General features: G+C 41.9%; 1 protein-coding gene across 2 annotated transcripts; it reads right to left on the bottom strand.

The window, feature by feature from the left end:
• Positions 1–26765, bottom strand: ANP32B (acidic nuclear phosphoprotein 32 family member B). 2 transcript variants are annotated; one of them, XM_076008862.1, is made up of 7 exons: positions 26342–26765; positions 13880–13978; positions 10549–10671; positions 5399–5588; positions 2784–2908; positions 1971–2040; positions 1–455 (listed from the first exon to the last, which is right to left on the bottom strand). In XM_076008862.1, exons 1-7 carry the CDS (start codon positions 26393–26395, stop codon positions 388–390), a joined length of 729 nt encoding a protein of 242 aa, XP_075864977.1. In that variant the 5' UTR covers positions 26396–26765; the 3' UTR covers positions 1–387. The 2 variants fall into 2 exon arrangements, with proteins under 2 accessions (XP_075864977.1, XP_012624490.1); XM_012769036.3 differs by having other exon boundaries at positions 13829–13978; positions 26342–26761.
• Between the last annotated feature and the right edge of the window lie 294 nt (positions 26766–27059).

Here is a 27059-nt window from a genome sequence, read left to right as displayed (position 1 = left end):
CAAAATGTTAAGATTTTATTTACAAAGCTTTTTTGTTGTACATAAAGTAAAAATGCTGTTACAATCTCAGTGTAACTGGTAGCCACAGACGGTTGACTCACCAATCACAGCTATCCACGCTACAGCAAGAGTCTTACACAAAAACCTAACAACGCTTACAATTTTGTTGGGGTAGTCCCTAAGCTTGGTGGTGGATTACCAAGAGGGACTAAATGGAGGAAGGCGGAATGTCACAGGAACTATTCTTTGGCTCTTTGGGTGAGTGGGTGTCCTGGGGTTTGTATCACAGCTACTTTTTTTTTCTTTTTTTTTTTAAAAACAGCTACCAAATCCATGAGAAGTCCAACCAATACTGAACAGTTCGGATTTTGCAGGTCATTTAGGTTCTTAGTCATCTTCTCCTTCATCATCTGTTTCTCTCTTCCTCTTTTCACCTTTCCCGCTTTCTTCCTCCTCTGTACAATCAATAACAAAGATTGACTTTGAGACAACTGGAAAGGCATTTTGCTTAGGCTAATGCGAATGGCAACAATAACAAATTTTTTTGATGGTTGGCAAATTAAAAAAAAAAAAAGATGTAAACTTGATCAGATTAGCAGGTTATTAAGTACAAGCAGTGACCACAGAACCAAGAAGGGCAAAATGCACAACAGCCTCAACTCATACAGCAAAGTTAACCCAGTTTTCTCATTTTAAGTTGTTTTCTTCCAAATATTTCTTATTTTTCTTAAGCTTGTTGGCCCCACCAATTAGACATCTACCAATTATTAAAAAGCATAGTAAAGTCTCTGGAGTTAGACTATTTCTGAGCCATACGTATTTACAAGCGACCTTGGGCAAGCTTAACCTCTTTTAAGCCTGCTTCCTGGTTTGTAAAATGGGGACAATGGTACCAACTTGGAAGAGTTACTCTGAGAATTAAATGAGGTAACACCCAAAGCACTTAGTATGGAACATAGCTAAGACTCAATTTATAGCAAATTAATAGCAATAAAACAGGATTTGAGTATGTATATATTTGAGACAGAAGGTATATATACTACACATACTTATGTTTTTTTTCAACTAGTAAAAATTCAGTTATTTTAATGAAATTAACTAAATCTGTTAAATCATGTTCCAAAAAGCTCCTTGAAGGCAGTGAGTAGGTCGTAACCACTGTTACTATCTACTGTACATTTAGTCCAGAGCCTGGCATGGAGTAGATGCTTAGAAAGCATGAACCAATGGAAAGCACAGCAAATAAACTGGTTCTCTGAGTTCTAAACAACCATGAGACCTCGAACTTTCAATAATTATTTAATAACATCTATTTCACCAGTCTTGGTTGTGGTAGAGAAAGGAATAACACTGATAAAACTGGAAAGGTGCTTGTGTGTCTTGAAAAAAATGATCCAATTAACCCTTTGCACTCGGATGTCGAGTATGACTCGACACAGTTAACAAAAATTATAGATTAAAATTACTCTGTGACTGTATCAATAATTTGAAATATTAAAAAATCCAAATAAATAAGTTTGTATGAAAAGAAACTCCAGTTTCTTATTCTACTGCCATGCTTTGTAAAATCTGCGGTATTTAAAAAATTAAATCCCGAGTAGAATAAAGGAATTGAGAAAAAACAAGTGAGTGCAAAGGGCTAAGCCTTTTTTAAATGAAAGAACTCCAAACATAGAAATCTCACACTGGGCAGTAGTAAACCAATTAACGGGGTCCAAAAACACATTTAAAACATGGAGAATGAAGACTGACTGACAGGGCCCCTGCCATCAGACAAGCATTAATTGCTGTAGGGTCAGGGAGGCGGCACCAACAAAAAAAGCAGTGACAGGATTGCACAAGTGCATGTGTGTAAAGACCACCAGGGCCGGGGCATTTTATCATCCACTCAGTGGTATCAAAGTTTAAATAATGGACATTTTCATCTAATTTCTAACCAAGGACAACCAAAGTATATGTGTTACACCCACCTTCATCCTCATCCTCATCTTCATCTTCTTCATCTTCATCAACTTCTCCGTCATGTCCAAATTCTTCTTCCTAAAGAATGGCAAACATAACATTATTAGATAAATTCTGCCAAACTGAGAAGTACAAAGAAAAATATACTGTGCAAACAAACATCATAATACATTAAGGAGAAACTGTAATGTTATTTTTATCTACTTAATATACTGAGACCTGTTGATTTTCCTTAGTGAGATTAATTTTAAATTTTTTCTTAAACACAAAACCAAAATTTAAACCCTTAGCTTTACTTCTAAACTATAAAAAACATACTTTTTGATAACAACTAACATTCTCTGCTGGTTTCTCAAACCTCCTTGAAGGTAAAAGTCAAGCCACTACTTTCTCCTGTTCTCCTATAGTATTCATTGTGCCCCCTAAGTCTTTAACACAGCAGGAATATATTTGCTGAATTAAACTGAATATCCAAGAAAAAGTTCAGACTTGGTAAATATATAACAAAGGATAGAAATACCATCAATGCTCAATGTTTATATTTCTTAGCCCCCTGAATACTCAACTCATTCCTTCCTCCCAAAGTTAAAGGACTAAAACTTACTTTGCAGAGCTGGGCACTGTGTCTAGTTTAGCATTTAGTAGGCATTCCATTTTTTAGTTATTAAAAGGCAGAGAAAAGTTAACTTAATTAGACTCACATTATTAGTCTATTCATAAGCATACTAATTTCTTCAGGTTACCCCCGCTTTGTCTTTTTAAAATCCACACTTATTTTTTAGTTACAAATAGGAAGCAGGACAGAAAAGAGCTTCACTGACCTCCCCACTGACTTCATCTTCGTCTTCTTCCCCTTCTACATCTTCGTCTTCATCTTCATCTTCTTCATCATCAAACTCTTCCTCCTCACCATCCTCATCTTCTTCATCCTCTTCATCTTCTCCCTCTGAAGATAGTCCATAAAGGAATTCATTAAATACCCCTTGATGTTCCATGGGGCACCACTGCTAAAGTGCTGGGGATCTGTGGGCTGGCCCACAGGACAAATGATGGGCTACACCAACATCGGTGAAGACCATGAACTGCAGTCACCTTCTTTCCAACAAGTGATGCAGCTAGCCCCTCTGTCCAAGAGTCCCATCAAACCAGGAGGCTAGAAGTCCTAGTAGACTAGACACACATTATAGTTCTTACTGATGATGCAATGACAGAACTGCTAGGATTTGCTTCAGAATAATATGGAGTATGGGAAGAGGGTAGGGATGTGCAGGAATAAAACAAGATCAGCTATGACCAATAATTATTGAAGCTAACTGATGAGAACACGGCAGTTCATTTTACTATTATTCCTAACTTTGACAATGTCTGAAATTTTCCACCGTAAAAAGTAAAAAAAAAAAAAAAAAATCACATGCCTTCTCTTGGGTAACGGTAGCATCAGAGCCAGATGCTCAAATCAGGAACCTGAGAGACACCCATAATAACCCTGTGACTCAGGGGACTGGAGGCTGAAAGGCACCTTGGTCTCCACTCCGTCTGTGCCAACCTCTAGAGCAGCAGTCCTTCCTTCTCCCAGGTCCTATGCTCACTGTGCTCTCTCCTGCCTCCTGGGCCAACTCTGACTCAACCTTGGAGTGTCAGTCAACACCACTTCCTCAGGCAGTATGGCTAGACTCCTAACCCCAGGTGACAGGTTCTCATTCTAGCACCTTGTGCTTCTCCATTACAGCATGCTTTGCTCACATGTAACTATTAATGATTAAAAAAAAAAATTCTCTTCTTAGTACACAATAAGCTCTAAGAGGACAGGAATCGTGTTTGTGTTTTGTTGTTGTTATTATTTTTTTTCCCCAAGAATGGGACTTGCTATGTTGCCCAGGCTGGACTTAAACTCCAGGACTCAAGTAATCTCCCACCCCAGCCTCTGGAGTAGCTAGGACTACGGGCCCATGCCACTGCACCTCGCTTGTTTTTGTTTTTTAAAAAACCACTATTTTCTACAGTGCCTGGCACACAGGAAACACTCAAATATTTGTTGCCTGACCAATCTTTGCTCTCAGGAACTGTCCTCCACTCTCCAAAGGAATTTCCTTTATAGGCTCCTACACATTGTGGCTGCTCCACTTATTTAAGGCAAACCTAATTAATCAAGCACAAATGGTTTTCAGGAAAAACTGAAAACCTGCAGAAGGGAGTGAGGAACATAAACATTTGAAAGTAGGTGAGATGTCCTTCCTACACTTTTGTCCATTTTACCACCTTATAACTCATTAATTTTTGCCTGTCTCAATCTGCTGTAAAACTGTAAAAATGTTTACAGAGGACTATGCCATTAGTTGTACCCAAAGTGCCTGATGTTTTTTACTCCTCCACTTCCTTGAACATTTCTGTCTTGTATATTAATTTTTAAAGGAAAGAGGTGTTTAAAATAATGCTTCATCTCTTCTCAAGTTCATAGAAAAAAAAATGCTTCAAACAGAATGCCATGAACATCAGCCACCAGCAACATCAGGAATTCTAAGAGACCAAACAGTCTTCATGCTGACTGATGTGAAAACTAATCACGCTGTTTCCTCTAAGCCACTTGGAGGTGAGAAGCCTAAGAGTGACTCAGAGTAAAGGAGTCCGTGCAAGGAAAACATGAGCTAATCAGGAGGGATATTCTGGGTAGAAAATACATAAAAAGATTGTTAAAGATAATGGATATATAAAAAACCTTGATAAATGCCAAAATTAGTGAAAAGTATTTTTAATTCCATGTTATAACTAGATATTTTATTTATGAAAAATGAAATCTGACAATATAGTACCTTAAAATCATTACCTTCTTAAACTCTAGTCATATATTAATGGCAGGAAAGCTATTTTATTTATATTTTGGCTATAACAAACAGGTACTAAGTACCTACTAAGTGTCGGGCCCTGTAACTTAAAGACAGGTAAAAGACAATCTATCCCCCAAGAAGAAAACTGTAGCATAGCAGGAAGAGATAATGAAGCAGCAGGCCTAAAGGAGGAAGCAAGGGGGTCGTCTAGCATGTGCAGGACCCTAACCTTACTTGTGGCTGTCAGGAAATGCTTCCTGGAGGTACAGACAAAGCTGAGTTTGTAAGGATAAGTAGGCAGTAATCAAGAAGGGGAACAGCTAGGAGACATGAGACCATGCTTCTTTGCATACACGCCAAGTACTTCAATGGGATAGAACACATTCTATCATCTCTAGGCCCCAAATTCAGACACCATTCTTATCCTGAACCATTTTAAGGCTTCAATTTCCCAAAAGCTTATTAAACAGGCCATAGCTCCACATTTAATGGAATGCCTACGTTCATATGTATAAATTGTTTTCCTCAATAGCAAGAACATTCAGTAGCTAGCTTTTATCAGAACCTTAAAAGGGCAGAAACCAGGTTCAGTGGGTGTTGAGCCCACTCACCTTCATCCTCTTCCTCTTCATCCACACCATCCACCTCAGCATCCGAGTCGGGGGCTTCCCGGTCCTCTCGATCATAGCCATCCAGGTAGGTCAGCTGGGGCAGAAGCTTGAAGACACTCTCTCGGTAGTCATTCAGGTTAGTAACCTCACAGTTAAAGAGGTCCAGGCTTTTTAAACATTCTAATTTTTTCTGAAGAAAAGGATCAAAAACACAACTCCTAAACCAAAGGAACATAAGCAACAAAACTCATCTTTTGAAGAGATAAAATTCTAGGCTCTATATTCAATTAGCTGCTACACTCAGCCTTGTCCACAAGAAAACAAGTCCTTTGTAACCTTGATGTTACTAAACTTTAACTCGTCCCTCCCTTCCCTACATCTGTATTCTCAGAGAACTATGTCTTTTTCAGGCAGCAGTAGTAGTGGAAATAAATATAAATTTGAAATAATTTTTATTAAAACTAGGTCTTTTCATAGTATGAGACAAATAGTCTAATAAATTTTCTCAATCTCAAGGCCCTTACAATTCTACTTGAACACAGACATGAAAAACACTAGAGGATGAAATATAATAAAATAAACTTCAGAAATACAGAGAAACATTATACTTTTTTCTTCTTTAGTAATTTTTGGGGAAAAGACTGACACATTACCAGACTCTCATGATGTAAAATTCTTGATTTTACCATACCTTGAAATTTTACCTTATTTGTTTGGAATCATCAATTTTATCTTTCTAAAAGTTAAGATCTAAAAACTTGGCCCAAGGAAAGTTTTCTGAGAAGCTAAAGGGTACAGGAAAATGACCACGTATTTGACTCAGATCTTCATTTGTTATTATATACAGTGTACTAGTGTTTCAATCCCAGGACTATTAAGTTTTGGCTACGGGCGAGTTAAGAGATTGAGGGCAGAGGTACTATTACAGGCAAGCCAGAAGACAGCAACAGGAAGTGACAGCAGATCCTAGTAGGAAAAAGGAGCAGCAGCCTATAAAAGGCAAACACAAAACGTGACATAGTAGTACATAGTCTAGTGCCTTTTAGAATAAGGGCAATAAATGTAACTGTTAATGGACCTAAATAAAGACAAAAAACTTGGTATTCTCTAAGGAAATAGTACTAAAAAACCCCAAACATTAAGAGGTTCTCTGTATGAAATAAGTTCTAAAAAATAAATGTTGATGCTTAAAAGACTTTGATACTTCATTGGGAAAGCTAATGCAAACTCACAGGGAAGAAATGCAGACAAAACAAAACCTTTTTATAAGGACTTGAGGTATCTTTGTTATTCTGGGGAGGTACAAAAGGATATGAAAATCTGCCCAGAGCTGCAGAGCAGGAGTTAGCAAACTGGTCCACTGGCCAATTCTTGTCCACCTGTTTTTGTAAAGCAAGTTTTACTAAAACACAGCCACACTCATTTGTTTATGTATGGCTCCTTTTGTGCTACAGTGGCCAAGTTGAGTAGTTGTGACAGAGACTATGTGGCCTAGAAAGCCTAGAATGTCTACTATCCAGCCCTTAGAGAAAAGGGCTGGTGACCCCTACACAGAAAGAAACTTCATCTTCCCAATCAAGAAAGATGTTCCCACATTTGTTTTATTCTCACTGAGTAGCCCTTAAGAACATTTAGCCAGGCAGGGAACACAGAGCAGGGTTACAGCAACAGACAAATGTTGTGCCCCTCAAACTCCAAATGTACAGGAATCCAAGAATTTATGGATCAAATAATGTGCTTATTATGTAAGTCAGTTCCCTGACATCTTCAGAAAGCTCTCTCCAGCCCTCCTGGTCATAGGGAGAACTGCTTTTGTATCATGTAACTTTCAGATTAGGTTCCCTATTGGGCAGTCCTGGTCCAAAGCCCAGGTACGACTTCTTGCCGAAGAGGGGAAAAATGCTACAGTGCCACCCCAGACAACTAGCTAGCTACTGGCTTTCTCTGCACAAAGGCTGACTCTATACTACCTAAGATACAACCATAAGTAGATTTAGCCACATTTCCCAAAGAGGTTATGTCTAGAAATTTTCCAATTAAAAAGAACCATTTATACCTCAAAATTATTTCCTAGGAATGGGTGCATAAAAATGCATACAACCTCTGATATTTACGTAATGCTTTCCAATACCCAAAGCCCTTGCTCAAGTTTTACTGATTATTCCAGTATACAGGGCCTCCAAGGCTCTGTTTCTGAAATCATATGATTATGTGGGATTTTTGGCTATTTCCTGATAAAACACCCATCACTAAATAATTTGGATATGCCAAAGAATAGCTAGAAAAGGAAATGAAAGCAAGTAAACAACAAAAAATCCCAAATAATTGTAGTCCTCTGGAATTGTTTAAAGTAGTAAAATTGCACTTTAAGGCTCAATAGGCACAAAATACACTACACACAGATTATTCAGGATCCCAATGTAATGTGTAAATACCGCTAAAAAAATTACAAGTCTACCATACCAGAAATTTGATGTAAGCTAATAGGCTAGCCATAATAAACATTAAACATTTTATTAACAATAATTTTGCTTGCCTTCTTAGAATTTAGAAGGGCTTTGGGGGATGGTTTGGATGGCCCAGGTCTCTTAAAAAAAGGTGTCCAAGGAAGTTTGAATTGATGCCTTCTTTGTCTCTCGATTAATGTCCCTGTAGCAAGCAGAGGCATTCACAATCATTGCATTGACTGTTAAAAACTGGGCTCAAAGTAGACTGTTCAAAATGTATGTGGTTAATGAAGATGAGGATGGTGTTTTTCCCCACTGAAGAATACTTTCAGAAGTCAAAACCAGCCCCCAACATTTCCCCCCTTCACCTCCTACAGATTTACTTTATTCCAACTTAGCATTTCAAGAGACCAACATAGCACCCCCAGGAATCTGAACAGCAAGTAGAGCGGAATGGTGAGAGCCAGGCTTTTTCAAATAGCCCTGGTGTATAGCACTGTGGCTCTGCCACACAGTGTGTGACTCTGGACAAGGGGTTCAGCCTCAGCCAAGCCTTAGCTTCCTCAATGTAAAGCAAGGGTCATGATATGTCTATCCACTTTATGTACTATTAAGATAATTTTGTATTAGAGTAAGATAATACACGTTAAGCACCCAGTACAGTGTATGGACATAGAACATCCTCCCCAAATGGTAAATCCAAATGAAGGCTACTCATCCTTCACTGTCCTGGGGCACTGAGACTTTCACAGCCACCAAGGGGCCCTCACACATTACTGACCAGACCAGGAACGCTCAAGGAAACCCACACAGCATTTGCTTCTGTTCCGTCTCTGTGCACTAGAGGAATCAGGTTCCTCTGGCACACAAAAAAAGGCTTCTGATAATCAAAGAGGAATCAGGTTGCCCCAAGAACTGGGCAAAAGCCAGTCATCTAGCACAAAAAGGTACTGCCCAGTACTCTGTTTTTTAAAAAATAAAAAAATAATTTTAAAAAAGGAGGAAAAAAGAGGGGGAGTTCCCATGCTCACAGTGACCCAGAATTTAGTGTCATTAAATAATAAACAAATGCTCAATATGACTCATGTGACTGAGACAGCATCAGCACTTAATTTATTGCTCCTGTTGGAATTCCTAGCTTAGGTAAATTCGGGTATGGAATAAATTTATAGGTAGAAAGAGAAGAACAGGTTCCAAGGGCAGTGGAAACAACAGTGGACTTAGGCTTGAATCCCTACTCTGCCATTTATCTGAAGCTCTCTAACCACAGCTTTCTCCTCTCTAAAAAGAGGACAGTCCTCCTCTCTTCTTTGGATTATATGAGGATACAATGGGCAAATGTTAATGTCCTTGGATACTGCAAAACTCAATAAAAGCTTAGACATGGGAAACAGGAGTTGGTTTAAAGAAAAGAATGGAGCTAGTAAAAATTAGGAAGCCTGAAAAACTGGGCGTATTTATAACAGGTAAAAAGGACAAAATTCATGAAGCACATGTGAGAAAGAAGCTCCCAACACTTATGAGAAATAAGAGCTATTGAATATGTTCCACTTAATGAAAATGTAAAAATAAAGAGACTTAATAAAAGGCAATTAAATCTGTATTGGAGATGAATCTCAATTTTTGTTCAGGAAGGAATAGACCCTCTAATTCTGACAGGAAATCCTCTTCATTAAAAGAAGCCACAATTTAACTCAATCATCCCCTGAAGTATCGACAGAGTATTCTATACAAGTTATGTGAAATCCACATATTTTAACATACTGTGACATCAAAATAGAGACAACAGAGAAGATGTTTTATTCTCCTGGGCCTGCTCTTCTGGATTCTGAAAGACAGCTCCTCTCTGTTGCATAACCTTCTCACAAACAGCACAGCTTGCGGTGCTGCCCCCAAACCTGCATCAACTCCCACCTCCAGTCCTGCATTTGGAAGCTATTTCTGGCCACTACAACTTCCATACCAACTGGACCCCCCCCCCCAAAGCACAGCTTCCCAATTTACAAAGCAAAGTACATTATCTTATTTTATTCTCAGAACCCCTAAGGGAGGTAGGTTAAGGCAGGGATTATTGTCCTCCCTGCTTCATGAGGAAACTGAGGCCCAGAGAGAAGAAGCAATTTGCCCAAGGTCACACAGTAAATCTATAACCCAAGGGGCACTTAAACATAGCTTTCCATAATATATCCCAATATGTAAGACTGGGAGGGATCTTGAGGTTTCCATACAAAACATTAGGCAACAGTAATCAAACCAAAGCACAAGATCATGAATTAGAAGACCTAAAAGTTATTGGAGCTGCCCTTCATTGTTCCACCTACAGATCACACATGCCACCCAATATAAATAGCCTGTTCTGTTCAAGGATAAAAGTATAGAATGGCTTGTCCAATTTGGGGAAAAAAGTTTTAAGGACATGTATGAGGGTACAGTTAATATATGAACTTTGAAAAAGGACCAAACAAAAAATCCAAAGAATTTCCTTTTGAAGGAGGCCATCATAATATCAGGCGGGGAAAGCAAAGCCACAGGAATACACATAATTAGAGAGGCCTTGCTCTTTAATATCGGGACACCTATTAAAAGTAAAAAAATCATCACTTTCTCAACCATTCATTATTCCCAATAATTTCTCCCACTATAAAGAAACATGAAAATGAAAATGACCAATAAGTCCCAGTTTCCAAATTCTCAATTACTTACTAAAGGTTCCAAGGTGCTGATATCTTTCAGTTTATTTCCACTCAAGTTTAGATGTGTGAGATTGGGAAGTTTTTCTGCTAACATGTCCAGACCTCCAAAGATTCTATTGTCACTGAGCTCAAGCTGCAAGAGAAAATGTACACGGCAAACACACAAATACACAGAGAAATACACATCATTAATGTGTTATGAACAGCAAACATAGCTTTCCAATACTGATGACTATCAAATGATCTCTATTTCTATTAGGTCATATATGTTCATTTTGTTTCATTAAATCCAAATAAATAGTTTATGAATTCCAGCAACATGTGGGGTAGGACAGCATAGAGTAAGTGACAGGAGAGATTGAGAAATATTGTGTTTTCTTAAACAGATAATAACAGTTTCCTTGAAAAATGGCCTCTAACATCAGTAAATACACTTTTCTAACCTAGGTCAAAACAAATTAGAATTCTTTGAGAACTGGTAATACTCTATATACCTGCCAGAAAAGGTAAATGGTTCGTGCTTCTGAGCAGCGTATGTTGTGTCCCAAGCAAAGTTTGCAATGCCCACTTGAAACCCAACGTGGTTCTAATACACTGTGTGGTGCTACACCTGGAAGCCACTGGGGAATGCTGCTCTGAAGGTCACAGGAGTAGGACAGACCCCAGAAATGTACCCATAAAGAAGCTCCATGACCACAGGAAAGGGAATGGGGCAACAGCCTCAGGTTTATGAACCAGCTCCTCGGAGGTCACTTGCATAAACCTGGCACCAGCCTTTATTAGTAGATCCTACTGTAATTTCTTAGCTGTGAGTCAAGTAGCACAGGCAAGTGGTATGCCAATAAGGGAGTGAGCCCTCACCAAGGAATATTAGAATCTTAGACCACAAGGAGCTAGGGCCTGGAAAGCACTGTGGAGAACATCTAGTTCAAGCTCTTCCTTCTGTAGATGAGAAAACTTAGGCAGCCACACAGCTGGTTCCAATTCTCTATTTCAAAGTGCCAATAATAGTAACTGTATCTAACCCTTACACAGTTCTTAAGTGCCAGGCACTGTTCAAGGCACTAGAAATACATTAACTCATTTGATCTCCCAACAACCCTACAAAGCAGGTAGAATTACTACCCCCATTTACAGATGAGGAAAATGAACTACAAAGAGAGTACCAGGTGTTAATGTGGTAGGCCTATGATTTGAAGCCAGGCAGGCTGGCTTCGTAAGTACCCATGCCCACTCCATTATGCTATGTACTAATACCTAGACTAGCACGAACATGTCATATAATGAAGCCTCTGGCATGCAATGAAATGTACTACATGATTCAGAGTAGAGGAACTTAAAAAAATTTAAATATCTGTTAAAAAAATGAGTTTAAAAAACAAGTCAGCTGCTTAGTTGTTAAGTATTTCAGAACAGGGAAATGCAACATTTCAAAACATTTTTTCCTCCAATGGGATATTCCAGTCAAATATCTAGTCATGGTCTAGACTTAAATACAAATCTATGATCAAAGATTCAAGTGTTAGTTTTATTGGTGAGTTTAGTCAATCAAAATAAAAATAAACCATTTTTCCTGATCTGTTTAGATCATTTGGTTAGAATATCACATACATGTAATAGTCAAATCTTTTCAACATGAGTATCTAAGGGAGTAGGAATAACAAGGCCACCAACCAAAGCATTTAGCAGCATATTTACTTTGAAAGGAAATAAACATGTAAATTTAGGAAACTCATGATATCTATACATCAAATATTTTTTTTCAGTACTTATTTCTTATTAATAGCAGTCTGTGCTCTGGGTAGGAAAAAAATAAAGCCCTTAGCAGCTATGAGAACATTCAATCTGCCTTTAAGTATGGTTCCCCTCATTAACCCTGTAAGGGCTGGGATTAATGTTTAAGAACCTCAGAAAGATTTGATAAAACCCCACATAAATGGTCACTGATAGGCTGACTTTCTGACTACTTTGACAGAACATAAAACATACACTAAGGATCTGCTAGCATCAAGTTTATGTAAATAGATGTTAAAAAGCCATGTTATGTTTAACTGGGTCAATCAGAGCGTCCAATGTCACTGATAACCTATGCAAATATAAAAGGATTACACTTGAACCTCTAAATAGATACTTAAAAGAGGGAAATTTCTCATCAGAAACACTATTACCTGAAACTCATGAGGACTGCCTAAGCATTTATTACCCAATCAAGGCAAATAAGGGGAAACAAAATCAAAACACACACAATTCTAGCTTTTAATTCAGGTAGTTATCCACCCTCCTGCCAACAAGTCTCTCTCACTACTCACGCAAGCTCTGGGAAGGGCTCAGGAAGGGCTACCTTTCCTTTGCCTAAGTTTGATTATTAATTTCTATGTGTGCCTTTGTTCTATGTGTGAACAAAGTTCACTTAAGTTCAACTTAAGTTTCCTAATAAAGTGAATACTAAAACAGTGGAGAATTCTGCAGGACTTATATAACCACACATCTTTTCCTATGCAATGCAAAAGGTTAGGAGATATGGGCTCTAGTTTTGGCTCTAGCACTAACCACTTCTGGCGACAGTTTTAGGCAAATTACTGTACCTTTCTGAGTCTGTTACTGTACCTATCTATAAATAAGGGGCTTGGCTAGAAGATCAAAGTTTCTTCCATCTCTCACACTCTGGGGCTCTGTGACAGTTAAATGTGCAAGGACAAGAGGAAATATTTTTTTTTAGCATTCTGTACTGTTTTGGGGAGGGGAAAGAATTGGAGGGGGATAGAGAACTGGCTGTAATTAGAACAGTAAAGCACTAACAATGGTCATCAACCAGGACAGGGAAACAGTAGCTTTGTTATATTGAATTCTTCTAGTCAATCACAACATATTTTAAATTTTCTAGTCATTAGAATTACATAAAACATGAAGAGTGGGAGGTACCTGTGGTTCTTAACTCAGAGCATACTAACAAAACCTAGTTAACATTGTAACAATAAACTTATAACAATTAATAAATTACTCACAAAATACAATAATTGTTCTTCAAACTACTATTTTTTTGGCATCTAGCATGCATTATTTCCAGACACCACAGCAATTCTGCAAGGTCAAGTGATATCACCAATTTAAAGGTGAGGAAATTGGGCCTTAGAGATTAAGTAACAAGGAAATGATAGAGCTGGAATTCAATCCTGTATCTGCCCAGTTCCAAAGGCCATGTGCTTTCTGCTACACTAAGTATGTCCTTACAAGTAAAAATCATACATTTTCCCTTCCCAGGATGGTTTTCTTTTACTGTTAGCACTTACCTTTTTCAATTTAGGTAGCTTGGGGAGATTTGAAACTGAAATCAAGCTTACATTTATTAAACTGAGGAACTCTAAGTTCACAAATTCAGCTGTTAAGCCCTCGATTTTTCCATCATTTGATTTGCAATTGTCCAAGACAAGTTCTCGAACCTGTGGATGACCCAAAAAAAAAAGGATAAGCTTTCAAAAGCGTATTGAAAACAATGCAAAAACTCCTGCCATAAATATCCTGCAAAAACACCCACATATAGGGGCAGCCCTTTAGTTAGACCTAGATCACAGTTATAAATGAAAAATGATTAAGCCTTTAGTAGCAATATATTAATAGGTTCAAAGATGGAATGTTGTACCATGATATAAATACTTACACTATTTTTCAGAAACAGGAACTGTAATTTTTAAGATGTAAGTCAAAGTGTATCCCCATTATTCCTTTATTCAAGTCTGTTCCCCCAAGGGTGGCTTTATTTTAATGCAAATGCAGAGTGAAGACAGCCCTTTAGGCTGAATCTACCCTAATGCCAAGGAGATGACCACAGGTAAAGAGGAAAGTTTTACTTTTCCTGTTAAAATCACTAAGAAATTTTGGCTAGGTGTCTACTAACACATTTTCCAACTCTGCTTTTATTAATCTTTACCAAGATTATCTTGACACTAGGAGGGAATCAAGATCCAAGAGTCCTTAATTCAAAACAAAGATCAATCTGGGTTACATGTGAGAAAGATCTTTCTAAGAGAGAGACTGTTAGAGACATTAAATTAGGTTTTTCTTTTCAGAATTCAAATCCATGCAAGGGTATCATATCTGATGATTCTGAATACTGGGTATGTAATAAACAGTCTACTGTGCAGCTCTACCATGGTAATACCTATTGCCTATCTTGCTCTGTGGTCACTCTGAAACTTGCAACTTTTTAACCTACTTTGATCTACTTAATGATGCAAATTAGTTTTTAACTGCTTCCTAAAAAGACATTCTTGCAGTGAATCTACTATGTTTAATAACATTAATCAAATTAATCAAGCATATATATGGAAGGGGGATCCTGATGGTTTGAAAAGACAACAGAACTATTAACAATGTCTTCATCTTCTCATACAAAATCCAGTAATGCTACTCTAGTAACTGCTATCAATTATAAAGCACATACTTATTCCCTGTACCACCACTTTCGTCCCCCTATTTAGAAAAAAGGAAACAGATTTCAAGTCAGTCATACCCACAACACTGTTAATTGCCTTACCACTTCTCACTATTCTCTCCTTCCTTTTCAGAAGCCCTGTTTTCAGGATGCATGCAGGCATCCTTTAACTTCCTTTCTTTCCCTCCACTTTTCTCTAGATATCACTGCCATTATTGCCTCTTCCAATAAGGAATCAGTACATCTGAAAAGTCATGAGGGTCAACTGTGACAAAAGCTGGGCTCTGAACACAGAGGTCTGGAGTCAAATTCTGGCTCTACTCTGCCACTCACAACCTGTGTGAACTTGGGCAAGTCACTTAAAGTCTCTGTGCCTCAGTTTCCTGTAAAGTAGAGATAGTGGTACATATCTCATGAAGCTGTTATAGTGTAGTGCTTGGGACATTGTAAATGGACAGAAAGCAATCTCTGGAGAAAGGGAGTAGGGGAATGCCAAAGACCTTTGCCATTTACTTTATTCACATCTGTACTAAGTTTTTCATAAGCATTTCTGTATTTAAAAAAACTAAACATAAATAAACCCAACTAACCATTAAAATTTAAAAAAAAAAAAAAGGCCAACTGCAATCACCCACCCACCTAAACAGTATACTGCAATACAATTAAAACATTCCCATTTCGTTTGGGAGGTTTTCTATCACTCTATCCAACAGAGATTCCAAAAATGTTATACAAAATGACACTAACAGGCCATTTTAAGGCTAAGCGAAGAAGAATTAGAACACCATAACGCACCCCAGCTCACTGAGTGAAATCACCTCTTAAGACATTTCTCTCAACTGGTAAAATTCCACTTTAATGATTGCAATGGGTCTTCAAAAACTATCACAGTGCGTTCAAATATGGGTTAGAATGTGTTTGTTGAACCAAACAGCAGAATAGGAATCATGAAGAAAGTGGGGGTGTGTTGTGTTAAAGTTGAAACTGCCGGATTTAGTTGTTGGGGATAGAAGATGATGGAGAGGAATTGAGGTTTTAGTTTAGAGAACTGTGACTTGTTTACCTAGATGGAAATAAGGAAGGAACAGCTTTTTGAGGGGGAATATAATGAATACCAAGAGGGATACCAACTTTAAGATTCTCATGGGATGTCCAGATAAAAATATCGACAGGCAGCTGGACATGTGGGTCTGGAGTTCTGGGGAGGTCTGGGTTGTAGTTTTGTATTTGGGAGTCAATGGGGCAGTTAGTAGGAAAAGTATAAAATTCCCAGGAAAAGGACCAAGGACAGAACTCTGCAAAGGAGACTTGACAGGAATCAGGAATGGTACCCAAAGCTAAAGCATTAGTTTCAAATGTTTAGAAAAGCTTATAAATAAAGTGCTATGGTTTGAATGTTTGTGCACCCCCCCCAACTTAGCAGCCTTCCCCAGACACTGAATCTGCTGGTGCCTTGATTTTGAACTTCTTAGCCTCCAGAACTGTGAGCAATAAATTTCTATTATTTATAAATCACCAGTGTAAAGCTTGTACTTTATTGTAGCAGCTCAAATATGCTAAAACAATAAGGCTTAAGAAGTTATTGAAAAAGGATGGAAAAACCTAGAAAACTTAAATGCTCATTAATAAGGGACTCATTTTGCAGGATATACTATATACTATTTTCTCTGTACATTTTGGGATGAAAAATGTACAGAATATGTAATGTGTCACATATTCACTTTCTTTTATGTATGTAAAATCTCTCAGTAATAGTGTCTACAAGGAGGGAAAAGTGAGAGGCTGAAGGCTTTTTCTATTTAAATTTATTTAGTTTCAACACTCTATTAATCTATTAAAAAATAAAGCTTAAAAAAAGTCGCTGCTAGACTGTTTATCCCAGTATAAGAGCCTTCATAACTGTTGAATGACGAAAAAAATGGTCAAGGGTTGTCAATAATATTGCATTGGCGTTTGTGTCAAGATTGTGAGGGAGGCAGATGATGAAATACAAAGAAAATTTAGATATAAAAAGGACCAACTTTCTGATTATAAGCATTAACATTTTGGTATATATTTTAGTCTTTGTATATATCATATATAGGTGAGATAACTATTATTTAGAATACTTTAAAATAACTTTAATATTTTTAATAACTAAAGAAATCAAAATGGAGCTGGGCACGGGGACGTGGAGGCAGAACAGTCTGATGAGGAGTTTAAGACCAGCCTGGGTAACATAGTGAGACTCCATCTACAAAAAATTTTAAAATGGGCTGAGTATGGTAGTGTGTGCCTGTAGTCTCAGCTACTTGGGAAGCTGAGGGAGGAGGATCCGTTGAACCCAAATCTGCAGTGAGCTATGATCAGAGCACTGCACTCCAGTGTGGAGGGGGCAGAGCAAGACCTTGTCTCTTAAAGAAAAAAGAAAAGAAATGTATGGATATATCATAAATCACTTTACAATGTATATCTTCTATTGTCTTTACTCTAACTGAAGAAAAAAATAAACATCCCATAAGAAATACTGACAAAGGACAAGCCATAAAAAGTAAACAATAAACATAAAAAAATAATTTAACAAGTAGTAACAATGCATACTAACACTGCTGGTGGCTCAGACCTGTAATCCTAGCACTTTTGGAGGCTAAGGCAGGAGGACTGCTTGAGGTCAGGATTGTAAGACGAGCCTGAGCAAGAGGAGATCCTGTCTCTACAAAAAATTAGAAATTAGCCAGGTGTGGTAGCAGGTGCCTGTAGTCCCAGCTACTTGGGAGGCTGAGAAAGGAGGATTGCTTACTTGAAGCCCAGGAGTTTGAGGTTGCAGTGAGATAGGATGATGCCACTGCACTCTAGCCTGGGCAACAGAGTGAGACCCCGTCTCAAAAAACAAAAAATGCGTATTAGAAATGAGATATTATACTCTTGTTAAGAGGTGGGATAGTTCTTCCTATGAAGAAATGGGTAGGATGAGTATAGATATAGGTGAGTTTGTGTAAGTAGGAGAGTGAGAAGTTCAGGGAATACACACCTGAGATCTTTAATTTTCTTCATCAGTAAGAGGCAACAGGATATACTGGGGTAAGAAGGGCAGAGAGCTGTATGGCTAGGTACAGAAGAGGCATGTCCCTGGAGTTTTCCAGCAAGATTGAGAATGTAAAGAAATGTGTTACCCCCATAACAGACCTCTAAAAGCACAATGAGAAGATGAGCCACTGGAGAATAAGAACAGAGCAGAGGGGGAATTACTGCATAAAGCAGAAACCCACGAGGGACCTAGTTAGGGCTGTGCCCAAGGATAGCAGGACTAAAAGCCCCATTACTGTCTTTTTTTTTTTCTGAGACAGAGTCTCACTCTGTTGCTTTGGCTAGATTACCATGGCGTCAGCCTAAGTCACAGCCACCTCAGACTCCTGGGCTCGAGCAATCCTTCTGCCTCAGCACTCCAAGTAGCTGGGACTACAGGTATGTACCACCATACCTGGCTAATTTTTCTATATATTTTTAGTTGTCTAGCTAATTTTTTTTTCTATTTTTAGTAGAGATAGGGTCTCGCTTTTGCTCAGGCTGCGAACTCCTGATCTCAAACGATCCACCCACCTCAGCCTCCCAGAGTACTAGGATTACAGACGTGAGCCACCGTTCCCAGCCCCATCGTTATCCTTAATGGTTGTTCAAAGTTCTAAACAGGACCTTGGTGAAAAGGTGTTCGGCTCTCAGATACTGTTTTAGTAACAGAGAAGCAGCATTTGAGATACAAATTGAAGAAAACCTTTCCCTTACCCTCTTAGGTTCAATAACTGGGGCCTGCAAATTAAACAAGAGATTAACAGAAGAAAAAAATTTATTTATATGTGTAATGTACATACACATATGCATACATGCTCAGTGATGAGTAACTCAAAGGGATGGTTAGAATTTAGGGCTTATCTACCTAACTCAAGAAAGGAAAGGGAGGGAGGAGCAAATCCTCCTTTGGGAAGAATAGATTTCTTTAGGAAAGACAAATGGGATTTTTAGGAGAACAAATGAGAGACAAGAAAGTTTACGTCAGCCCTCATTTCTCAGAAGTGTTCACTTTTAGACAGATAAGCTCCAAGAATAGGCTTCTTTCTGCATTAGTTGAGTCTCAAATATCTTTAGTTTAAAATAATCTTTATATCAACCCTGGAGTTCTGAGCAGGTCCTTACAGAAGTTACCTAAGCCTCCTCTTCTCCCATTCCTTCTTGGGTATGAAAGGGATCCAGAAGGCCTTGCAAGGGAGATAACACCTTTGGAAGACAATGGTTGAGACACGGGTGCTGCTGGGACAATATAATCTCAAATTTCCCAATCTAAATCCAGAATAAACCAGGTTCTAATTCAAGGAGAAAAGGTCCTAGTTTCTTACCATATCCTAAATCCTCCCATGGGTGCTATCTAAGAAAAGGTCACACACCCACTTGTACATTTATGCATACATCTCGGGGAGCTATTTGGTCCAAGACATAGTTAGCTGGCCTTCTTGAAGATGGACAGTTTAACTTTCTGGGCTATATTCATTCTTCTTCATCCCTCAATCTCCAATTAAAATTACCTTTTCTCAAACACAAGTTTAAGGTAAACATTTAAAAATTAAATGTTTTTTGTTCATTTAATTGAACATGCCTGTAATCCTAGCACTCTGGGAGGCTGAGGCAGGCGGATTGCTCAATGTCAAGAATTTGAAACCAGCCTGAGCAAGAGCGAGACCTTGTCTCTACTCTAAATAGAAAGAAATTAATTGGCCAACTAATATGTTTATAGAAAAAATTACCCAGGCATGGTGGCGTATGCCTGTAGTACCAGCTACTCGGGAGGCTGCGGCAGTAGGATTGCCTAAGCCCAGGAGTTTGAGGTTGCCGTGAGCTAGGCTGACAGCCCTGCACTCTAGCCAGGGAAACAGAGTAAGACTCTGTCTCAAAAAAAAAATTCATACTACTTCCTATTTAACTCTTATGTATTTGTTTTCTTGTTATCAAAAAGATAGTAATGTTTTCTACTACTTTTTCATTGAAAAATCTGAACTACATTGTGGTCAAATAGCTTTTCGGACCTAACTTGAGAACATACCATCCATTTATAATATTATTTCTATGGAAAAAACACATTTCAAATTCTGAGTGGCCAATTCCTAAATGTCTATGAAGCACTTCTTTAAGTTATGAGTTCTAAGCTTCTAGGTCAAAGGGACAACTCTGAGGATTGGAACTAGTGGCTGCAAGACATGGAAGCAGTCCCCCTCCACCCCGAACTTGCTCTTACTTGCCACTCCCCCAGCCACTCCAAAAAAAAAAAAAAAAAAAAGATCCAATTTTACCTAACTGGTTGGGGGACCTCCAATTATAACAGTTGTTTCTGCCCTAAGAGAGGGGAAAAAAGGTATGGAGGAATTGAAGATCATTTTGAGTTGTCAGTTCCCTTAATTAGAGAAGTAATACATGTTTATTTTTTAGTTAAGTAAAAGAATTAAAAAATGTAGAAAGCAAAACTAATTCCTACCATAATTGCAACTTCCATCCTTCTGAGTTTACCAATGTTCAAGCCTTCTACCCTACTATTATTCTAAAAGAATGTTTTCAAAATGATACTTCCACAAATTTATATTAGTGGTTCTCAAATGTATTTGCACAGAAGAGCTCTGGCATGAAGGAAAGACCCATATCCTACGGGTGGGTATGTAAAGAAGAGAACCATTCTGAAAAGCAATTTGCAGAAAAAACTTCACACAAGATGTTCTTTCAGTACTACTTACAACAGCAAAAAACCCTGGAAATGACCTGAGGAGATGGTTAAATTATGATCAATGCAGATATTAATCAGGCTGTAAAAAAAATGACAGAGATGTTTACTGCATTATTGAAAAAGAAAAGAAAAAATTAGGCTGGGTGCGGTGGCTCACGCCTGTAATCCTAGCACTCTGGGAGGCTGAGGCGGGCGGATTGCTCAATATCAGGAGTTCGAAACCTGCCTAAGTGAGACCCCGTCTCTACTAAAAATAGAAAGAAATTAATTGGCCAACTAATATATACAGAAAAAAAATTAGCTGGGCATGGTGGTGCATGCCTGTAGTCCCAGCCACTTGGGAGGCTGAGGTAGCAGGATTGCTTGAACCCAGGAGTTTGAGGTTGCTGTGAGCTAGGCTGACGCCACGGTACTCACTCTAGCCGGGGCAACAAAGTAAGACTCTGTCTCAAAAAAGAAAAGAAAAAAAATTAGTAGAGTGTGGTGATATGCGCCTATAGTCCTAGCTACTTGGGAGGCTAAGGCAGGAGCATCTCTTGAGCCCAGGAATTTGAGGCTGCAGTGAGCTATCACATCACTGCACGGCAGCCTAGGCAACAAAGAGAGATCCTACCTCAAAAAAACCCAAAGACCCAAACCAAACCAAAACCAACAAGCTAGCATACTAGCATACACATTATTAGCACAATCCAAGTTTGGAAAAAAATTGAACATTCTGGTAGACTATACATCAAAATGTCTAAATGGTAGGACAGACACGTATATGATTTGTATTTTCTTTTTGCTTATCTACCTTTTTTGTGTGTGTGTGTGTGTGAGACAAGAGTCTCCCTCTGTCACCTTGGCTAGAGTGCAGTGGTGTCACCATAGCTCACTGCAACCTCAAATTTCTGGGCTCACGCAATCCTCCTGCCTCAGCCTCCCAAGTAGCTAGGTTTGGGCCACCATACTAGGCTATTTTTTTAGTAGAGATGAGGTCTAGCTCTTACTCAAGCTGGTCTCGAACTACTGAGCTCAAGCAATCCTCCCAACTTGGCCTCCCAGAGTGCTAGGATTACAGGTGTGAGCCACCATGCCTGGCCTATATCTACTATTTTTTGGCTTATTTATCTAATTTTTCTTCAACCAAAATGTATTACTTATACAAAGAAAAAAACTCCAACTAGTTAGTATATCGGATTGAGCTCAAAATTACATCATAGTAACAACAATAGAGGCCAAGGGGTGGGGGTGGGGGATCAAAAAACGAAGATGCAAGCTAAAGAAAATCTAATTTTCCCCCCAGTAAATCAGGCCTATGGAAAGATGTCACAGTCCAGCATATATAGCACACTACTGTTTCACAGGGACATAGATTGTGAACCACAGGAAGGAACTGCTTGGCTTTCTAACTTTGAATGAAAAACTCAAACAGTGAATATGAAGGCTAACTGTCCCCAGAGGCATGGTTAATGAGGTGCTCATAACAGAGCAGCATGTTCAGTGTAATGGAAGGATGAGAACTTCACATACGGAAAAACAGGTTTTCTTTTCCAATTTAAAACTACAACTAAATTTGGTTTATATCTCGCTACTGCACGCCAGTGTCTTCTCATCTTACTGACAATACCTCCATTTTTTATGGTGAATATATGTTCTAGCACTATACCATTTATCCCCAGTTGAAGTAATTGAAAATATTTTATATATTTCCTATCCTTAGAAATAATACAAAATATTTTCTATCCTTGCTTATAAATGTTTTTAAATGGCAACCACCATTTTTTATGAAGATTATTTTAAAATGACATCTTAAGTCATTTTTTCCCATTGCAAACACACTCTAATATGAGCTGTTTTGGACTTGAAAAAAACTAAAATATTTCCTTACAAGCCCTCCCCTACCTTTTAGGGAAATGAGCATACCTGTGTTTATAAGAAATAAAGATACAGCAAAATGTGAACTGAATCTATTATCTTGGGCTCATGTACTCTGGCCAAAGAACATAAGAAAGTAACTATGTGTTACCAGGGTCTTCTATAAATCCCCAAATAAAATAAAATCAAAAAAGTCATATACATAATAAAAGCCCATCTAGTCTTGAACACATTCACAATAATTCTCTTACCCTCCTCGCACACTCTTCTATCTTACTTGATGTTAAAATCATGAAGGTAAACTATGCAATACACTTGTACATTTCAGAGCATGTTGCCCATACTATAACAGGGGAATGCAGGCTCCCAGAGGCCAAACCTACTCTGTAACAGCTGACAATACTACCAATTTCTGTGGTGTGTATAGTATGTTCTAGCACATCATACATAAGGTGCCATGTGACTAGCTTAGTTTGATTTTTTTATTTTAAAGGCATCATCTTGGAACTATTCATCTGCCTTAAGGACGATGACTTTGTGCAAAACACCTTTTAACTCCTCTTTTTTTTTTTTTTTGAGACAGAGTCTCGCTTTGTTGCCCAGGCTAGAGTGAGTGCCGTGGCGTCAGCCTAGCTCACAGCAACCTCAAACTCCTGGGCTCAAGCAATCCTCCTGCCTCAGCCTCCCAAGTAGCTGGGACTACAGGCATGAGCCACCATGCCCGGCTAATTTTTTCTATATATATTAGTTGGCCAATTAGTTTCTTTCTATTTATAGTAGAGACGGGGTCTCGCTCTTGCTCAGGCTGGTTTCGAACTCCTGACCTCGAGCAATCCGCCCGCCTCGGCCTCCCAGAGAGCTAGGATTACAGGCGTGAGCCACCGCGCCCGGCCTTAACTCCTCTTTTAAAATTTCCTTCAAAGAGAGTGGGGTGGTGTGTGCCTATAGTGCCACCTATTCGGGAGGCTACAGCGCCTCCTTATGACCACACCTATGAATAGTACTATGATGGCCTCTATGAACAGCCGCTGCACTCCAGCCTGGGAGACATACTGAGACCATGTGTCTAAACAAAAAACCCTAACCCCCCCCCCCATTTCCTTCATAACCTACAGTATTTTTTCTTGAAAAGCCTCCAGTTTTAGGTCAAAGCTTTACTCTCCCCAATGAAGCACTTAACTCCCACTGGTCTCAGTCCCGTTAGAGTCCCTAAAGGGAACCTTCTTCTATCCCCACAATCTTGGCTGGCTCCCCTGACAGCCTCCCAAGCGCAACAGACACCAATGCCATCTCAACGGATTCTCAGGCTTCAGGAGGGAAGGGGATGCTCAGCTCTGTCTTGTTCGCTAATTTCCCACGCCCTGGCATACTGTTAGGTAGTCAAATACTTAATAAACCAGTGGATCTGTAGGCCAGTGCTGTCCAATACAGCACCCACTAACCACTTCTCACTTCTGAGCATTCGAAATATGGACAGTATGACTGAGAAAATGACTTTAATTTAATTTTAATTAGTCACATAGATCTGGTCTGGCTTTGGCAAGAAAGTTAATGCCTAAATTATTTGAAAAGTGTTCACCTGTACATATGCTTGTATCTTTAAAGTAGCATACAATTTCACATATGAAAACACCAGATACTGCCAATGGCAAGCCAGCTTTATTTTCCAGAGTACACAATACTACTGTTAAGGCGTATTTAGTTTGAGCTTGTTCCAAAGAACTCAAATTCTAGATTTCAAAGCATTTTGAAAACCCAAATGTGTATTTTCCTCACGAGAAACTTGGCTAAATTTAGCTACTTCATATTCTATTGATTTGCAACTATGAGGCGATGGAAAAGTCTGGAACTATCAACTCCTCAAGGTGAAAACACAGCGCTTCAAGTTTTACACGGTGAAGAGGTTTAACCATTCAACACACTAGCACGTGGCGGGCACAAAATGTCTGACGATGGTCGGAAGGCACCACGCTGGTGGAGCCTCAACCTCGAAACCCGGGACGCGGACGAGTCGCCCACCCTCTCAGGTCCTTCAGAACACATGGCTGCCGCGCGGTGGAGTCCACCCCACTCCTCACTGCTGGTGACCCCAAGGACTAGGGAGCGAGGACACAAAAACCGAACACGCCAGGTAAACCCTGGTCGTCTTAATTCCCACAAGTTCGCAACTTGTTAACCACCGCCACCTGAGTGCGCGAAACTCGGCCTCTCGCTACACCCGGGCGGGTGGGGGACCCTCCTGGGCTGCCCTGGGCGGGAAAAAGCCACTCACGGCGGATGGGGTCCGGCAGCAGCGCGGCCCCTCCGGGAGCGGGGGGGCGCGCGGCGGCGGGAAGAGGCGCTAACTCGAGGGGAGATGAAAGAGCCAATTCTTTCAGGCCGCCCCACGCACACACAGCCGCGGGCCAGCCTCGGGCCCCGCAGCCCGGATGGCGCGCGGTTGGCAGCACCAGGCCGCGCTCGAGCACGTGCGGGGGCAGAGGCCTCACGGCCCCGCGTGCCAAGCCGCGGCCAGACTAGCCCCCGCGCGCCTGGCCCGGGGCGGAGGCGGCCGCCTGCCGTTGCCCTTTTAAGAAGGGGGGGTCGGCAGCGCGCCTGCAAGGGGATGAGTCGGCGGCGGCCACAGCGCGCGGCTCCCGCCAGTGCGAGCCGAGCCCCGGCGGGGCGGGGGAAAACAGACCGAGGGCTCGGCCAGAGAAGGGGCGGCCGGCAGCCAGCGCCGAGGGCGGTCGGGTAGGGCCGGTCGGCAGGGCCCCGGGCCGGCTCACCCAGCGGAGGGAGACGGGCACCCGCCAACATGGCGCTGTGCAGGCCTGTGGCGCGCCCCGGCTGGCGTGAGGAGCCGCCACCCGCCCACACCGAGGGGCCAGCCTCCTGGGACACGGGCCCCCGGGCTCCGCAGCGGCGGCGCCCGGGGAGGGCGAACCCACCGCTACAACGGTTGGCTCCGGCAGACTGGGGCCGGCCCAGGGAGGCTGGAATCGGGGAGGCTGAGGGCCAAAGGAGAGCGAGGGAAATGGGGAAGAAAGTTTTATTTTTAGGCTTGAAAAATGGCGGGAACCGCGTCCTTTTTTCAAACTTGGCCTCGGGAGGGGCGGCAGTTGCGCCACCTCCGCCGCCAGGGCCCGCCCCTCCCCCGCTCCGCGCGCCAGGCCGCGCCCGCCCAGGCCCCCAGACTCCCCAAGGGGCTTGTAGCCCCTTTCAAAAGAAAAAAGCCCCCTCCTCGCCCCACGTTCCCTGCCCTCGCCCGGGCCAGCGCCAACCGCGAGACCCGGCCAGGGGACTCCCTCCCCCGCCCGCGCCCCTTCCCCAGCCGGCCCGGGACGCGCGGAACCCGGCCTGGCCGGCAGCGGGCCCAGGCGGGGCTGGCCGCGCAGCTCCTCCGCAGGCCCAGCCTCCGCCCGGTCGCGCATCCCGGGAGGCTGCAAACATGGCTCCCAGCGTTACACAACCCCCGCCTCCCTCCCTTGCCGCCGGCCACTCGCACACGCGCTCCCTCCGGGGAAAGACCCCGGCGAGCGAGGAGCTCAAAGTTTGCTTTCCTCCACTCCGCTGCCTTCCCTGGGCGGCCGCGGGGCTCCGCGGGCGGCAAAGAGTTAATCCCCGCGCGCTCGCTCCCCCCTTCGCGCCCGCCCGCCTTCCCCGTCCGAGCCCGCGAGCTGCGCCCTTCCTCGCGCCGGGGCCGGCGAACCAGCAGCCCGGGCCCCGCAGGTGGCCACCATTACATGCAAGTCATCGGAGAGGGGGCACCCGACGGGGGGCTCTGCTTACCGCTTCCGGGGTCCGGTTCCTCAGCTCCAGGTGGATTCTCCTCTTCATGTCCATGTTCCCCTCTTCCCCCCTCTTCAAACTTAACTTTCCGCGGCTGGGGCGGAGGGGGGAGAGGCGTCCCGGCCTGCGCAGCGAGGGCCGTCGGAAGGGGTCTGCTCGCGGCAGAGGCCGGCGGCGCGGTCCCGGGCAGCGTGCGGCGTGCGGGCAGGCGAGCGGAGCCCCCGGAGCCAAGTTACTCACGGGAGCGGAGAGAAACCATGGAGGGAAAAGGGGGCTGGAGCGCGGCGCAGGTCTCACTACCGCCGCCCCCGGCCGCGGCCCCGCACTGCGCTTAAACCGGCGACGCGGCGCGGTGGCTGCTCGACTCCACTCGGCCCCGCGCGGCGTCGCTCGGCTCGGCGGCCCGGCTGCACCAAGGACGGGGCGGGGAGACGCACGGCGGGAGGGGCGGAGGCTGGAGGAAAGGCGCAGCCCCGGGGAGTGGAGCGACTTCCTCCTCCCTCCGACTGCACGTGGGGCGGCTGATGTAAGACCTTTCTCGGGGGCTTCCGCGCCGGCCACCGGGCTGAGACCCTCGACCCCACCTTGCCGCGCCCGCAGGCGGGTCTCCGGCCGGCGCGGGGATGTTTGCGGGGGCGGGCTGGTGAGAAGCTGTCCAGTCGGGCTTCGGGGGGTCGGTGAAGCCAAGTGCGTCCGCCGAGGCTCGCGGGAGATGCCC

Source organism: Microcebus murinus, chromosome 12 (genome assembly GCF_040939455.1).
Source record: "Microcebus murinus isolate Inina chromosome 12, M.murinus_Inina_mat1.0, whole genome shotgun sequence".
Lineage (NCBI taxonomy): Eukaryota > Metazoa > Chordata > Mammalia > Primates > Cheirogaleidae > Microcebus > Microcebus murinus.
Note: the sequence above shows the minus strand (reverse complement) of the source record. Positions and strands in the feature narration are given on the sequence as shown.